This window comes from Mizuhopecten yessoensis, unplaced genomic scaffold, assembly GCF_002113885.1.
Source record: "Mizuhopecten yessoensis strain PY_sf001 unplaced genomic scaffold, ASM211388v2 scaffold11165, whole genome shotgun sequence".
NCBI classification, from domain to species: Eukaryota; Metazoa; Mollusca; class Bivalvia; order Pectinida; family Pectinidae; genus Mizuhopecten; species Mizuhopecten yessoensis.
In genome coordinates, this window is record NW_018408912.1 from 1,130,491 (window position 1) to 1,147,562 (window position 17,072).

Sequence of the window (17,072 nt, forward strand, 5' to 3'; positions counted from 1 at the left end):
CTTTAGAAGCTGTCCAATGGATAAGTAATGATCATATTCTGCCTTTAGAAGCTGTCCAATTGATAAGTAATGATCATCTGCTGTCTTTAGAAGCTGTCCAATGGATAAGTAATGATCAATTACTGACTTTAGAAGCTGTCCAATGGATAAGTAATGATCTACTGACTTTAGAAGCTGTCCAATGGATAAGTCATGATCATCTTCTGTCTTTAGAAGCTGTCCAATGGATAAGTAATGATTATCTACCGACTTTAGAAGCTGTTCTCTTGGTAATAAGGGATCGTCCACTAACTTTAATGTGTTTACTTGATAAAAAGTAATCACCTCTGTCGATGCTATTTAAGACTTGTGAAAAACAAAACTGAGATAAATTGATAAATTCAGAAAATTTTAATGAGGTTTCTGTCAAGATCACTTAATTAGGCATCTGTCAATTTATGTATAGAAATTAAATTATTATATCACTCAAGCTGTAATTCTTTCATAATACTCACATAGAAAATTTGACTAAAATCCTTATAAGGGAATTGGATAAATAACCAGCTAAAATCTGAAATAAACCCTTTTACAAATTATAAAATCTTGTCATATCAAACTGAAATGACACTTAATCGCTATAAGATTTGTAGTATTTTTTTTCTAAATGAAATGAAAAACATTGGATATTTTTCAAAACCTGATTTTTTTTATGCATTAAACCTAGTAAAATTATACCAGGTACTGTACCTGAAGACTGATAATTCACCATATTCTCAAACAATTGTGTATGGAACAATTAAACCATACAAATTAACAAACCAGCTGTAATAATGATAATAATATATGTATACATCACCAATACACGTAGTACACTAGTGATGCTATCGTAATGCTATGTGTTTGTGTGTGTTGTAACAGATGTAACTGTTACAACGAAACTCTTCTTTCTCTTCATAAACACATATATACATGTACAAGTAAATATGCTCCTTCTTAATAAATAACAGCTTCAATCAGATTCATCCGTTTGGAAATATGTATGTATTAAAATTTTACTTAAAACAATATGTGACAATCATGTTGCATTTTTTCAAAACGGACTGTTCCATTTATCAAGCTTTGACAAAGGGATCAGTTGGTCTCGAAATGTACATATATTATTCGTGCATTAAGTAAAACTTTGATACAAGTAAGTTGACAGATTGGAAAGATTATAGTTATGGTAGGAAAACCTACTACAGTAATAAAGCATGCATTAATAATCTTTAATTTTTTTATGTCAGCATGAATGATTATCAATATCAGCCTTCTGTAACTAAAAACAAACAAAGAAAAATGTGGTTTCATTGTTTGTTCTCCAGTAGTTGTTCTTTTTTCTTATAATGATAAACTTTGATATTTTGTACTTAAACAAACCTAGACTGTTGCAACAAAAGCAAATAGAACAAAAACATTAACAACAGGCAGAGAGGGCCTGTATCGCTCTCTTGGATATTTAGGCAATCATAAAAAAATGTTCTCATTTAAGATGATATTGCAAACAGTTTCCTTTTGAGCACTGCATTTCAGTGTCCAGGGGAGCAACACCCCTGCCTTTGATTCCCCAAATCCAAGAATCCCATGCACTAATTGGTTGAAATATATCAAAAGACCAAAAAGCTTAATAGAAAATTCGGTCAAAATCTTTATATTTGTCTATATAGTTATTGATAGGGGAACTCAACAGTTAGTTTCAATGTTCTGACTTTGGAAAAAGGCCTCAAGTGATAGGGTTTTAGGCCCCTGGGCTAAATCTGATACACATTACTGGTACATCTCTCCATGCCCTACAGTAACATATATGTGTGGATCTCAACAGTTTCAAAGTTATGACCTAAGGTTTTGTCCCCAGGGGCTGAAAAGTGCCCCTTGAACAATCATGGTTGCATAAAAGCATTTTTCTCTTCATGCCAAGCGGTTAGGTATGGTTAAAAGGTGGGACCTCAACCATTTCCATTTAATGACCCTGGATCCTAGGGATGGCTGGAACCCTGGTACAATAGCATTGGCATGAGTGCATTTGTCTCTTCATGCCTCACAAATGTTTATGTGGTTATTGAGAGGGGATCTTGACTTTTTAAAAGCTATGACCCACAGACTAGGTCAAAAGAGGCCAGAAGGACCCCTCAGGTAACAGTTGTATTATGAGAGCATTCGTCTCTACATGCCTTGTAATTGTATGCATGTATATAATATGAGGCGAGGATCTGGATTATTTCCATATGACCCAAGGTCTTAGTCCTAAGGGCCTGTTAGGATCCCTGAAGCGATAACAGTTGCATTCATCTCTTCATGCTTAGCAATTGTATATATGGTTATAGGATGAGAATCACATCTATCTCCATGTTATGATGTAAGGAGTTCTTTCCCTTTGGTGAAAAGGACCATGAGCCAATCAAAGTAGCATGGATGTATGTGTTTCTATAGTAAAGGGATTCCAACTGATTCAAATTTATGACCCAATTTCACATACTGGACCCTGCCCCTGACCTGACCTGACCTGACCCTACCCAAACCAATTTTGTTTTCAAACATTAATGCATATTTCAAATTATAATGCCATTGATTTAACATTTAGTACAACAGCAGTTTTTCAAAATATTTACACAACTTGTTTTCATGGTATATACATCACAACTAAAATAGCATCTGAACTATCTACAAACACGCTTATGGTTACGGAAATATTGCAAAGCAATACATGTTCCCGATCATGATACATTGATTACGCATGAAATTCCATAAAAACTAACGAGTCATTTAGAAATTAGGACTCTGACAAGCAGATAAATCATTTGACATTTGATACGTGGGGTGTTACCAAAAATAGCTCAGGTAATGTGACCTTTAATATTGACATTTTTACCCCAAAATTTTACTGGTTTTCATAAATTTATTTGTAGTCATCCAGTGAATTCTTCAAGTTCAACATCATATCTAACAGCAAGCTAAATACCAGTCAGTTTGTACAGCAAAGGGCTATCTCCCTGATGATATCAGTTCTGTACTAAAACTTACCCTGGTGTCATGATGTAACTTTTTTTTTTGTAGCCAGCCATGTTATAGAGGCCACCTTTGTATTGAAGGACTTATTTTATTTGTTTAAAGTTCCTTTGTATCAAGACTTTCTGCTGATCACTTTTGTCAGTTCCCTAAGGTTACTTTACAAGTCTGATGGTGGACACCAGGTAGATCTGACTGTAGCATAAATGGTCTCTGTTTCCTCTTTTATTGTCAAGTAAAATAACATGTTTTTCCACCTTATGTGATTTATGGAAGTGTATGTGGAATTACAAAAATATGGCTATTTGGAACTATCATGAATATACCATATAAGGGAGAACAAATGAAAAGAAATTGTATGTTATAGTGAAGATTAAGCAAGCAGGTTGACTAAATAAATAGTACTCTACAATTGCAATAAAAAATGTTTATTTAAGCTACGGTACTAAATTTCTCGTAATACAGTTATTGTAATTCTGAATTGATTAACGCTCGATTACTTGTCTTACGAACGGTACAAAAATGAATATGTACAAGATGTGTTGTAATATTACTCTGTTGAACTATACTAGATTCTAGTTATTTGGTTATGGTTTCAAGTTTTCTAATGATTCTAAAATTAAATGTTGAAACAAAACTATTCACAAATTTCATAGTTGAAGACATGGACTGTGTTATCCATCACTCATTTTTTTTTTTTAAATCTTCTAGTGGCAAAAATATGGTTAGTGATCCACCAATAGATTCAAGGACGATAATTTTACATGGTAAGTAATTCTTTAAAATAGAACTTTTGAAAAAAATTGAGGCCATCTTCATTGTGATCAAACGTTCCTTTCAAACATATATTCCTAACTATTGCAAATGAAAATTCCGACAAACTTCACAGGTTCAACCTAATATCAAACTTCTATAATCATAAATATACATAATACAATGATAAAATTTTGATCCTAATTAATTCTTTATTAACCTTTGTAAAATATGGTATGCAGTAGTCGCTTTGACATACATTATGTACACATACATGTTTACATTATTTACTAATCATTACAATTAAAACAATAAATTTTACTGAATAAAATTATTAATAGCATATAAATTACATTGCATGTATAGCACAGAAGTCTCAATGTCCCCCCCACCCCCCCCGACTTGTCAGAAATATCCACGGCTTTATAAGATATAACACAGAACTCTCAATGTGTCCCCACCCTGTCAGAAATATCCAGTGGTGTATTAGATATAACACAGAACTCTCAACCTCTTCCAAACCCCACAGAAATATCTTTATACTTATTAGAGAAATATGATACAGTGAAATGGCATATGTGTCAAATTACAACATTATTAGGGGAGATAACTCACTGATTACCCTGTGAGACTGAGACAAAAAAATCAGTCTTTGGGATAAAATCATTTGTTAGAAGTACTAGTTAGAAAATCTTGCCCCTTAGATTGTGATTTCTTTTTCTCCCATCCTTATGCATGAAAGACACAAAACAGTGCTGTACCACATTGGCTGTGATTCTGGGACATGTCATCACAATGTTCTGTACCACATTGGCTGTGATTCTGGGACATGTCATAACAATGCAATGTCATTCAGTTGTCATTTTGTTTACTGAATGAATATCTACGGCAAAAACATATTTGGAAACTGACATTGCCTCACTGAATTAAACAAATTTTCTGTGATGCTTTTGCATTCTTCTTTAAATTTGAAGTATACCTCTGTTACACCACCCCTTTCCCTGATCTTTTCAAATGTTCTTCATCAAATATGTATGTTATTTAGTAAATCTATTTGATTTATTGTAACATGCTCAAGGTAAAAGTAACTTTTGACCAAAATCTTGGTTAAAAGGTGGGAGGTATAAAGTAAATCATTATGTAGGTATAGGGGATGTGGAGGTGTAGGATTTCAACATCCTCCATACCTACATATGACACACTCTATTCGTCCAGATCACATAAGTATGATGTATACTATGAATCTTACTAGCCAGTGAGTCACATTGTTACAGAAGGATATGAGCTTCAACAATGAAGTTTGTACATCACGGTCAGCATTCCAAAGTACACGGCTCCTCAGGATCATTAGGATGCTACCTTCCAAGAAAGTTCCTTGACAAGATGACATCAAAGATTTTTTTGTTTATTTAAAAGCACTGTTCTCAGAATTGTTCCAGTTCAATTTTCAGCTATATTGATCACACAGATTCTCTAACATGTACCTATTTACGACAAAACATGACTTTGTCCGTTCCATTCTTCTTACATGAACTTGCACACAATCAACCATATTTCCTGGCACAGCCTGTGCTGAAGTGTCTTGTACCCCCCTCACTTATCAATTCTGTTACTGCCTCCGTAAGTTTTCTAGTCTGGCCTCTAGATCTGCGTCAGCATCGCTCACTCCTGCTGCAGCCACTGGCTGCTTATTGCTCTGAGCTGATACACCTATGGACTTGCCAGTTGATGGCAAATCTGTAAGGACAAACCATAAATGAAGTCAAAATTTGTTTATAGAAATAAATGGTACAGTATGTCATGACATGTTTATTACATGGTTAGTCATTGACACAAATTTAATGATAATAAAGATGAATTTGCACTGATGTGATATATGGGATTCTTTTTAACTGTATTTTCCATCTAGCTTATATAACGCATATATACAAATTTAATTACACTGCAATAAGTTACTACAACAAAATTATATAAATGATCTTCTACATGAAATTTCATTCCAAATGAAAGTCTAAGAACAATTAAATTTCGTGTTTTGCACTTTATTCATATTTACATGCAATCAGAAAAATCTTTCATGATCTTTAATAAGCAAAACATAATTGACTCTTCCAGGAATTCAAATTCAATTTCCTGTTTTATCTCACTCATTTTAAAACCAAACACTATTCTTTACGGGTGTAAGTTAGAGCCATCGTCTAATTATATTACACCATCCATTAATACTTATGAAATTATGTCCAATAGTTTTACCTGAAAGCTGGTCTGTGAGTTGTAGTCCTAACTCATCCAACACCTGTGATACCACAGCATCTCTGTAAATAGATAGTAAAACAATCAAATGATCAACATCATAACAATATCATTAGCAAATAGAAATTTACATAAACATGGGGTACTTTCATTCATTTTTCCCCAAAACATCTGACCAGTTGAACCCAATTCATTTGTTTATAATATAGGAACAGACTAAGTGTTCTGATGTTGTTTTATGGCAAACCTCAGCAATAAACTCTCAAGGACTGCATTCACTGTTATAGGTCTCTCAGGCATTTTACCTCTGGAAATGTTGCAGCTTAAAATTGACAAACATTTTCTCCAACCCTTTACAGAATTGTCTACCGTTTTAGCCGAGAGATATCAGTCTGTCACCCCCTAGGGGAAGATAGCCTTGTGCAGAATAGCAAAATTGTGATATCACAAAACTGAATGGTTATCAAGACATAATAAAAAGGTGAATGAATGAACTTCAAATGCCAAATATGCTTTTGTTCACAAATATGACTTCTGTCGGTTCAGTTGTTACAGAAATAATAAGATGAGAGTAAAATAATCATCCCCTACCATATTTATTGCTTATCATTTCTTAAACGAATTATGTAATTTGTTTTCCTGTAAGGACAAGATTGCAGAAGTTCTTCTTCCCCATATGAAACTATACTTACGTCTCCTCTTCATCATCTTCATCACCCATAGCATCGTCAATTGCATCATTCATCATATCTTCTTTCATGTCCATCATTTCTGACTGCTTCTCAAACTCCATCATAATTTTCTGAATCTGAGGTAAATTCATCTAGGAAGAAAAAAGGAAGCATTTCTCCAATAACAACTCTAAAAAGTGTATTGATTCTTAAGGCACGGCTTGTTTAGTGAATTGTTTGAATTTCATTTGGCGTGTTAATTTATTTCAATATTTTTGAGAAATGATGCAACTACCTTTATCTTGCAGTAATAAACTTTGAGAAAAGACCTTCCTATTTTTTTCTTTTCATTAACAGCCAGAGAGGATGCAGATTTGTATGCACAAATATATTTTGATAATAATTACCTGCAAATGTTATGTCCACCTACTTAGTGACTTCCCCATATTGTATATGAAAAAGACAGTAATGACACAATACAAATAATTTGTGAGGATATGTTTGAAACCTTTGAAGCTAGCTTACTACTTGTTGGGTCTTTCCTCCACATACTGATGAGGATTATACTGTACCTGTTTGTTCATTGTGGCCATTGCCTTAGTGACACCCTTCATCGCCTGGGCCATGGCATTGTTAGACTTTAATGTCTGGATCTTCAGTGCTACAGCCTGAATATTCGCTTTCATCAAAATAAATTTCTTCACATAGCGTCTTGTCCTGACCAGATCCTTCGCCATGATCTTTACAGCATCCTGTCAAAAAGTAAACATAACAAATATATTGTAACAGAGACTTGTTTGGTCTAACAAAGTTAGTCCAAATACAAGACAGAATTTCACAAAGGTAACATTATCAACATTACCTACAGGAGAGAAAACATTTTTAATCAAAAGAGTATCACTCTAAAGATGGAATACATATATATTTTTAACTATTCAAATCAGCAAGTGGATTTATGAGACTCAAACATTTCAGTTATTTTCTTATAAAATTGATAAAATGGAATCAGATATTAAGTAAATGTGTCAGCCAATCACAAGCCTTGGCAATCAATTCATTTTGAATGTGATGTTGCATTAGGTAGATACTGAGATCATAGTAGGTAAAATGGCTGGAAGATGAGGATTGAGGTATTGAAGTGAATAATTCAAGCTCTGTAATACCGGGGTATTCATACCACTTAAGATCTGAAAAATTACAGGCCTGACAATATATAATATGATCTATAAAATAAATATTTCTACTATTATGAATGTGGAATTTGCTTCACAGTCATGGTTTGTATTTTTGGTATAAATCCATTTTAGCTCACCCCGCCAAAGATGGGCTGTGAATTTGGGGATCATATTTACCATCTGTCCTGCTTTGGCCATCTTTTTGATATCCGCAATGACTTTCTTTTCTTGCTGTTCCATCTTTGCTCTTTCTCTATCCAGATCCCTCATGGCTTTGTTTAATGCCCGCTGGTTCTGTCGCAGCATCTCCTCTGGGGTCTTTTTTCGACCAAATAACCACTCTAAAGGCATCTTTACAAGTGTAGTTGTTCCTTCCGATCTATTCGGCAAAATTCACAAAATAGCAATTTAAGTGATTAGAAATGGCAGGATTGAATCATTATAATCTAGCCATAAAGACTTTGCCCATTGATTATAAGACAAGAATTCCACGGGAATGGATGTGTCACCTGCTCAGCGCTTTTAGTAAGAAAAGTTGAAACTCGACAGAAAAACCTGTAACATATGTTGAACAGTATTGCTTCTTGCATTACCATAGAAAATTTGATAGGAATTAATTAAAAAATAAAAAAAGTTCTTGCATTTACTAAACAATGCCCTAATTTGGCAATAAAAGGTGCATAACTCCACCAAAAATACACGCAAACCTCTGGAATACAAACTTGTCCGAGCTATATTTGTATGCAATATGTGTACCTTGGTATGCAATATGTGTACCAAGTTTGAATTCAATCAACCCAAGGGAACTCAAGTTATCACACAAAACCTTGTTTCGTATACATATATTGTAAAATAAGTAAAAAGGGTGTGGCATGGACACCACTGCAAAAATAGTTATAAACACACAGCCTTGCTTACAAAAGCAACGCTGTCACCTTGGGAAATATGTCACTTGTTAGCTGCTTCTTTCCACTTTCAAGCTATGGAGATTTTCTCCTAAGCTTGGTAACCCTACAGGAATAACAACCTCTCTGCTACATGGGGAACCAAAACCATCACTGTCAAATTATTGTTAACCTTAATTTATGAAAGAAACTAAGCCATTTATCCATTAAGTCTATTCTTTTTCTCATGTATCTACCAAACCTCATTCGGTATGAATCTTGTTTACACAGAGTACTGTACTGTACAGAATCACAAAACGATCACCTTGATCCTGATCACGCCTGAAATATGACATACATAATCATTAGCCCATTCAAACACAACAGGCTTTGTTTTACCATTATGTTTCCATTGTATACTCACCAAATGTCAAAATATAACTAATACAGTGTTCAACTTGACTGAATGTTTTCGTGACTGTGAGTCAGGAACTGAAAAGAGTTGTTGATGTGTATGACGTCATGAAATCGTGCGCTTAATCTCTAACAAATAAAAAGAAAGTCATGATGGTGTAAATAACTTCTTTTTCTTATTTTCTATTACTTAAACTGAGTTGCCTCTCATTGTTTTCCTATTATTAACAACATATTCTATAAAATATTATACTTTGATTGTTTTATGGCACTTGCAGACTAAAAGCACTTTGGGTGGTAATGGAGTAAGATGGCGGCTTTGTGGCAGTGCTGTGCAAATAAGGGGTAAAAAAAATCGCCGGGGAACACTTTTTAGTGTGTTCATGAGATATTTTAATGTGAAGGAAACACAACAAAGTATTTATTTAACCAGAAATACGTTTTCTGACACACTTTAATACTTTTAGAATTCGAAATTCAAACATGGAAATCTTCAATATTGTCATCTCAGCAGTTTATAAGATGTTTTGCGTCTTTCTTCTAGAATCTATTTTTGCCATGACGAAATCAGTCTATTTAGTTATAAAGTCATTATATTAACAAACTCGTGTGCATTAAATAACTGTGTTGTTTCATCTTGTTTTTTTGCTAGGGTACAGTTTAAGATTTGTTTAAATATCATTATTTAATTCAGACAAAGGTTTTGACACATTGCCATAATACAGTCGGTTTTCAATATTTCGGCCTAGAATTCTGAACCTTGGTTAAACTTGTTCATTTTTTAAGCTACAGTGCTGTACCAAAAGTGAAGATAAATCTAAGATGCCATTTTTGTCAGCTTGACACCTCAGAAATTAAAAGTCATTTGCTAAGTAATTATCATGACTTAAACTTACCTAATACTTTGTGATACATCCCTTGGATTTGATTACTGCTTTCATGCGCTTTGGGATTGATTTGTAAAATTTTTGGATGAATTCAAGGGATATTTCTGTCCATATTGTGCGAATTGCATCCTCCAAAATTACCGAGAGGTGATGTTGGTTTGTTTCTGAAGTTCAAGCTTAATTTTTCTCCAAACATTTTCAATTATATTAAAGTCTGGTCTCTGGGCTGGCCATTCCATCACATCGAGTCTCTTTTTCCTCCATATTATTTTTCACCACACGAGCATGATGTACCGGAGCATTGTCATCTTGAAACACATAGTCGTTATTTGGGGATTGGCGTGCTATAACAAGCCACACAAAGTTGTCAACAATGTCTGTGTTTTTTACCATTTATGTTACCATCTACAACAGTTAAAGTTCCTACCCCATTGTAGGTTATACAACCCTAAATCATCAAAGAAAGCTGTACCCACGTGTCCACATCCTGGGTTCAGTCACCAGGGGGTCTGTTCTTCACCGGGCTGTCGCCATACCAAAACACTGTTGTCCGTACCCAATTCAACCTTACACATATCATGTTTTCCAGTAATCAACAGTTTGATATCTATTAAGTTTACACCAAGCATGCCGTTTTTTAAAATTAGCTTCGCAAATTCTGATACAACGCGCCTGTAAAAATTGCGTTCATCTAATTTTCTTTGTACAGTATGTTTAGAAATGATTTTGGGTCTAAACTCATTAAAAATATTAGTAATTTCACCCAGAGATCTCTTTCTGTTTGATTTAACAATACCACAAAGTTGACAAGAATCCTGTGCAGTGATCAGTTTTCAATCGATCGTTGTTCACTAATATGTTGTAAAACACCAGGGTGTCCTGTTTGTTCAGATATTTGATTTGGCTTTCTTCTCGATTCGTGCAAAGATTTCATGACACTTTTCAGTGATGGAGACGGTTCTCTCTGTTTGGGCGGCATCTGTTTTCAACAGACGACTGTTAAATGACGTTGTTAAAATTATCTTCACTTTTGGCACGGCACTGTATGTTGTTGCGATGGTGACTGTGGCCATCCCTTGTTTCAATTAAGTACCAGATGTACAAACACAAAATTAGGTTGTACATACAACATAGTTTTGTCTTTTGAGGCAAAGACTTGGAACTTGACATGGTTGATTGCTGATGACATATCGCTCAATTGGTTTCATCATCCAATTAGACTTCAGAGGTCCTGAGTTTGAATCTCCGTCTGGCCATGCATTTTCCTGTCATGTTACAGTATTTTAATGCTATTTTAAAAAAGAAATAGATGACTACACTTAAAACACATCGAGAGCCTTTGTATTACTCAATAGTTTTGGAATTTTCTTGACCATCTAATTAATAAAAGATGTTCTTTCATCTCTATGTATGTGTTATCACATGACATGTACCATATGTCCATAATTTGACAGACTCTGGTGACAAATCCATGCATTTTAAAGAGGTGACTAATCAGAATTTAAAAGCTTGTGATTATGGTGAAGTGATATAATGTCTCGAGATGAATTATTAAAAATAATTAGTACTGTAAATAAAAGGTCTTGTTAAGAGGCCATTGTCTTTGAAACAGGTAAACACGGATGATATAAGTTCATTGAAAAAATAAGTTAAAAAGCTCTAGGATGGTATACAAATGTATGTAAATTGTGAGGCATCAGAATGTTTTGGAATATTGTCCGACTTGTACATTTAGATGCATCAACATAAAATAAACAGCAGTCATACCATTTCATAAATTAATTAGCAGAAATTCATTACTACCACCATGGTAATTAAGTACTCATATATAGGATTCGCAATCTACACATCTATCAGTCTATGTCTGGAAATTTGCACTTTTCAAAATAGTTTTATAAACACATTTTTTTTACGTGTATTGGTATACATTTTAATCGAAACCTTCATATTTCCTTCTTTTCAGCATCATTTAAAAAGTTCAATTGTTTTTGAACTGATCAAAGACCCAGGAACTCACTACAAACTATTAAAGGGATCAACCCTTGTGCCCGACCAAGAACACTTTGCACAGACTGCCCATCTGGGGACACTGACAAGAAATCAACATCACATAAGTAACAAGTCAACATCGGAACTTAGAACTATCAACGAAAATGTCAGCTGTAAGAAAAATGAACAGTCCTCAGTGGAAGGTAATAATTATATTTGGAAGGAAATGTATAATTATATCAAACACATCTTGATATCTCAATAAGGATACTAGGATGTGATGACAACTGCTAAAGTTTAATAAAACATTTTAGTGAATGCTTGATTAAATGTTAAATTTGTTAATTTATCAAAAGGACTGAAAAAGAAATCCCTCATAGCAACAATTTAGATACAGTTTGCTCTAGCAAAACAACTTGCTGATTTTCCTAAAATGAAGAAAAGACCTATTCCATATATTACAGGCACAGGCTGCTGTAAATTAAAGGTTAAGAAACACTAAATTTGTTGATTAAGCTTGCCCTAATAATAGGGTATGATACACGTTCTTCAGTTCTTAGCAGTATTTTCTTTTTGTATCTGTTTTAGAATTTCCAGCCGCCTGCACAGGATCCTGCCATTCTATCCTATCAGCAAGGTTCAAACATTGTAAGTCCTATACTATCACCTACTTCACCTACGAGTACAAGCAACATTCGAGAAACGGGATTGATAGAGAAATTGTTACACTCCTACGGATTCATTCAGTGTTGTGACAGAGAGGCGAGACTGTTTTTTCACTTCAGCGAATATGCTGGTGACATTAACACAGTGAAAATTGGAGGTAAGGCTTCATGTTGTTGGCACATCATGATTGAAATAGCTTCACTATTAAAAGTTCATGGGAATAGCTTCAATGTTTATTATTTAAAGTTCATGGGGATAGCTTCAATATTTAATAATGGTATAGCTCTGCTAAAATGAGTCAGATGGTATTGAATGATGTCTTGGCTGAAGATATGATGATATTTTGAAATGTAATATAATTGTGTTGGCTGTTATCAACATAGTAAGATATTGTGAAATAATGTCATTTTCCAGACAGTTTGCATACAAATGTCACAGATCACAAGTTTCACAGATTAATACTTGTCACCAGAAAGTATCTAAGTACCTAAATTCTATATGTAATGACATTTGAAGGCAAAATTTCTAGATAATCAGTCACATTAATATAACCAGACTGTGTTATCATTATTCAACTTAATGTGTCATGATTTCAGTTTTGTAATTATTGTCTTTCTTTCCAGATGCTGTAGAATTCCAGATGAGCTGTGACCGCAGAACAGGCCGCCCCATTGCATGCTCTATAGGTAGAATAGATAAGGACGAGGTATCATTTGAGGTGCTGAGCGAGGAAAGGTTTACAGGATCTGTTGTGCAAGAAGCAAGACCAACTAAGAACAAAAATGTATGTCAGCTGTATAAATATAATACCCACATATCTAACCTCTTGAAATATTTAGATCTCATATTTCTCCAAGAGTTTGTAATAACTTGAAAATTTCTCAAATTTGTTTATAAGTCATTAAGATTGTAATCACTTGATATTAAACAATACGTTCGTTAATGGTTTAAAACCTGTAGCCACTACCTGAAAATATTGTTTTTCTCAAAAGGCAGTTTGGATAATGTGATTCTGTTGGTAACACTTGTTCAGTGGTGACCACTGTACATCCATTTATTTGGACCATTATTACCAAAACCAACTAAATGAAAATCTAACAGGAATCAAGTGTTACATCATTTATGATAGAGTAAAATACAATTGCTCTTTCAAACACCACATCAGTGTGTTAATGTGGTAATTTGGAAATGGGTACACTTAATAGATGTACTTCAGAAATAATATAAAGATATAAATTGCCATCATTAATTTCATACAAATTTAATAATTTGATGGTTGAACAAAGTTAACAATTTCCGTATTTTTTGATAAAGTCTCTCGCTAATATTGTTGAAGGGGATTACAGGTTTGCTGTGAGACAGACTGTCAGCATGTCATTTTTACAGTACTTTGCCTTGTTGATAGATGAAGTGTTTTGATGTTGTTTTATATACAGATTGAACAATTTGATTATGTTAAGATTACATTTCAAATGAAGGCTCACTTTTCAAATAACAGCTCAGTAAAATTTCTGCCCATCAGGGTTTTTGGTCCTGTTCTGGTTTGCTGAGATGTGATGATGCTAGCCTATAGGTTGTCTTTACATGTTTTATTATGATCTAGTTGATGGATACTATACTGCATTTTCTAAAGATATAATTATTAATCAGAAACCTGACCAAGCAATGACTTGTATGTTACTGTATGAATAAATAGATAAAGCTGTCCAATGGTATGAATAAATAGATAAAAGTATGAATAAATAGATAAAAGTATGTTACTGTATGAATAAATAGATAAAAAATAAATTAATATAGAAACATTAACACATTGAGTTCACAATTTCTTCATCATGTTTTGACAGCTTGAAAAATTATCAGAAAGACACATCTTTTAGATATTAAATGTTTTCATTAATATCACACTTATAGGTGAGGTCTTTTCCAAGAATAGATAAATGGAGACAGAGAGGCAATTTTTTGTGACCCCAACCAGTCAGAATTTTAGTTATTATTGCAACATTGTATATGTTTGACAGGGTTGTGTTAATGGACAAGCAGATGGTCTAGGACGAGTAACGTATGAACACAATGGCGAATGGTTCTTTTTACCATACGGACTTGAGGATGTAGTTGAAACTGGAAATGCTTATAAGATCAAAAGTGGAGACACTGTCACTTTTTACATAGCTACAGATAAAAGGTTTGTACCTCATTTCTAAAATGATGTATGTCGGGTGAATGTTTGATGAAAAACTTATATTACCTTCGAAAATTATTCACTGTTTAAAAATGAAGATAATGGTATTCAAAAGTAAAATACAAATTGGAGACATTTGTAATTGTGAAGATTCATTGTAGTTGTGGGATATTAAATCTCAATTTGATTTAGATTTAATTTGGAGAAAAAAACCCAACAAAATTAACTAGGGCTACAATGGTTAGAAATAATGCCAAACAGATAACCATGAGTACATTTGATTTGTAACTAGCGACACACCATACATCTGTTAATATAAACTGTTTTAGTGAAATATATATAAGTAAATGAATAAGTATTAAAATATATCATTGGAATATTGATGTCAATTTTAATTGGCTATATATTTTTTTTTCACGTGTAGAAATGCAAACATTCAAGCAAGGAATTTGGAGGTGATATCAGTCCCCACAGTCCAGTCAAGATGTCAGGGTGTAGTGTGCTCAATGAAGGACTCATTTGGCTTCATAGAGCGGGATGATATGGTCAAAGAAATCTTCTTCCACTACAGTGAATTCAAAGGAGACATCAACGAGCTTATACTTGGGGATGATGTAGAATTTGATGTACAAACTAGAAATGTAAGCTAATTATTTTTTACAAATTGTCTGATTATCTAGGATCATTATGTGTGGTACAGATTATGTTAATTTTAATAGCTGATTGCTGTGGTTACATTGTCTAACTAAATTTTATTATATGTGTTTGCAAGAATTTATTTGAAAAAACCCTTGTTATTTGAAGGGTAAAGAAGTGGCTGTGAACATCGCAAGTCTTCCAGAGGGTACAGTAATATTTGAAGATATTGGTTTAGATCAGATTGTGGGAAGAGTTATCAAAACCCTGAAAAATGGTCGTAGACAAAGTGATCCCTTGGGAGGACGGATCACATTCGAGGGTCCTAAAGGGTAGGTTTGACTATAATATCCCATCATTGCACAAAAAGTCAATCTTATATTATTAAGACTACAAGTTTGAATACAGAACAGTTTCAAAGAGTGAATATTTATCTAACTGTGTATATATGTTAAGTTTACTTTAATGATTTTTTTTCATTGTTATTTCAAAGTATTGATTATGTACACATGTTACAACATTCATACTGAGGTGATTTTTTTTATGTGTATTCCAGTCCTCGTTATTTATTCAAGTAATAATAAAAATCAAAACTCAACAAAGATGAAAAAGAACCATTGATATTTCAAAGGTTTACCTCCACCCAATGCTTTGTTAGTGACTAAGATATGTAGTTGACTGGTGAGGAATGCTGTTGACTTTCCAGTACAGCAGAGATGCCATTTGGAGACAAAGATCAGATAGGAGACTACACTTTGTGTCAGGGAGATGTCGTGGAATTTAAGGTCGCCACAGATCGACGCGACAAGCTTCATCGTGCTACATCCATCTGTCTTCTGGAAAAGGAAACATTTGAACAGAACAAAGAGCAAAGGGAAACGGTCAGTTTGATAAGATGTTGAGAAGGGGTAATGAGAGGATCTATCTCCAGTCATATATTACTTTAAAAACAGAAATCCAAGTAGAGAAATGTTAAAAATCTTGTACAAAGTAATGTACACAAGGCTGAATTGATGTCTGAGTCTATTATTGAAATTTTCATGGTTATGTAAATCTATGAATTCAATATGACATTAAACATTTCTAATCTCTGCAATAGTGCTGTAAATTTACAATATAGAAACTGAAAACTATTTCTGCATAAATTTGTATTTTTTCACATGAAAGCAAAAGTAATGTGTGAAATCAAAGTCGTCAAGAGTTTGAACTTTGGTTATCTTGATTACAAGTTTGGTGAATATTGTCTCTCTCTTCCACAGGGTGTGATTGTAAGCCTGAAGGATGGGTATGGCTTTATTCACTGTGCAGAGAGGGATTCCCGTATGTTCTTTCACTTTAGCGAATTGTTAAATGGAGAAAAAGAAGTGAAACCACAAGAGGAAGTTGAATTCACTGTGACTCAGGTAGGATCTTTAAGAGATCAGTCAAAGGTTGCAATAATAAGGGTACTACTCCATTTTTAGGTCACCTGAGCTTTAGCTCAAGTGACCTATTGCTATCCGTTTTCGTCCGTCGTCGTCCGTCGTCCGTCGTCCGTCGTCCGT

General features: G+C 33.9%; 2 protein-coding genes across 2 annotated transcripts in view; one reads left to right on the plus strand and one right to left on the minus strand.

The window, feature by feature from the left end:
• Positions 1 to 375: 375 nt before the first annotated feature.
• On the minus strand, positions 376 to 9,283 carry LOC110467179 (charged multivesicular body protein 2a-like). Its single transcript, XM_021524149.1, has 6 exons — positions 9,182 to 9,283; positions 8,051 to 8,252; positions 7,271 to 7,450; positions 6,720 to 6,850; positions 6,028 to 6,089; positions 376 to 5,511 (listed from the first exon to the last, which is right to left on the minus strand). The coding sequence occupies exons 2-6, from the start codon at positions 8,222 to 8,224 to the stop codon at positions 5,384 to 5,386; spliced, it is 675 nt and encodes a 224-aa protein (XP_021379824.1). The 5' UTR covers positions 8,225 to 8,252; positions 9,182 to 9,283; the 3' UTR covers positions 376 to 5,383.
• A 161-nt stretch (positions 9,284 to 9,444) lies between these two features.
• LOC110467178 (cold shock domain-containing protein E1-like) overlaps positions 9,445 to 17,072 on the plus strand; it is a 19,605-nt gene continuing 11,977 nt past the window's right edge. The window contains exons 1-9 of the mRNA XM_021524148.1: positions 9,445 to 9,516; positions 12,022 to 12,250; positions 12,636 to 12,870; positions 13,337 to 13,497; positions 14,732 to 14,895; positions 15,317 to 15,533; positions 15,697 to 15,860; positions 16,235 to 16,409; positions 16,788 to 16,931. Of these exons, the coding sequence (XP_021379823.1) occupies positions 12,212 to 12,250; positions 12,636 to 12,870; positions 13,337 to 13,497; positions 14,732 to 14,895; positions 15,317 to 15,533; positions 15,697 to 15,860; positions 16,235 to 16,409; positions 16,788 to 16,931 (1,299 nt within the window). The 5' untranslated portion in view covers positions 9,445 to 9,516; positions 12,022 to 12,211. The remainder of the gene's footprint in view (positions 9,517 to 12,021; positions 12,251 to 12,635; positions 12,871 to 13,336; positions 13,498 to 14,731; positions 14,896 to 15,316; positions 15,534 to 15,696; positions 15,861 to 16,234; positions 16,410 to 16,787; positions 16,932 to 17,072) is intronic.

Coding starts and splice junctions, on each gene's coding strand:
- LOC110467179 (XM_021524149.1), bottom strand. CDS start 8,224: ATGCCTTTAGAGTGGTTATTTGGTCGAAAAAAGACCCCAGAGGAGATG. Junction 7,451..8,050: donor TGGCCAAAGCAGGACAGATG/GTAAATATGATC, acceptor ACTTTTTGACAG/GATGCTGTAAAGATCATGGC. Junction 6,090..6,719: donor GAAGATGATGAAGAGGAGAC/GTAAGTATAGTT, acceptor ATCTATTTACAG/AGATGCTGTGGTATCACAGG.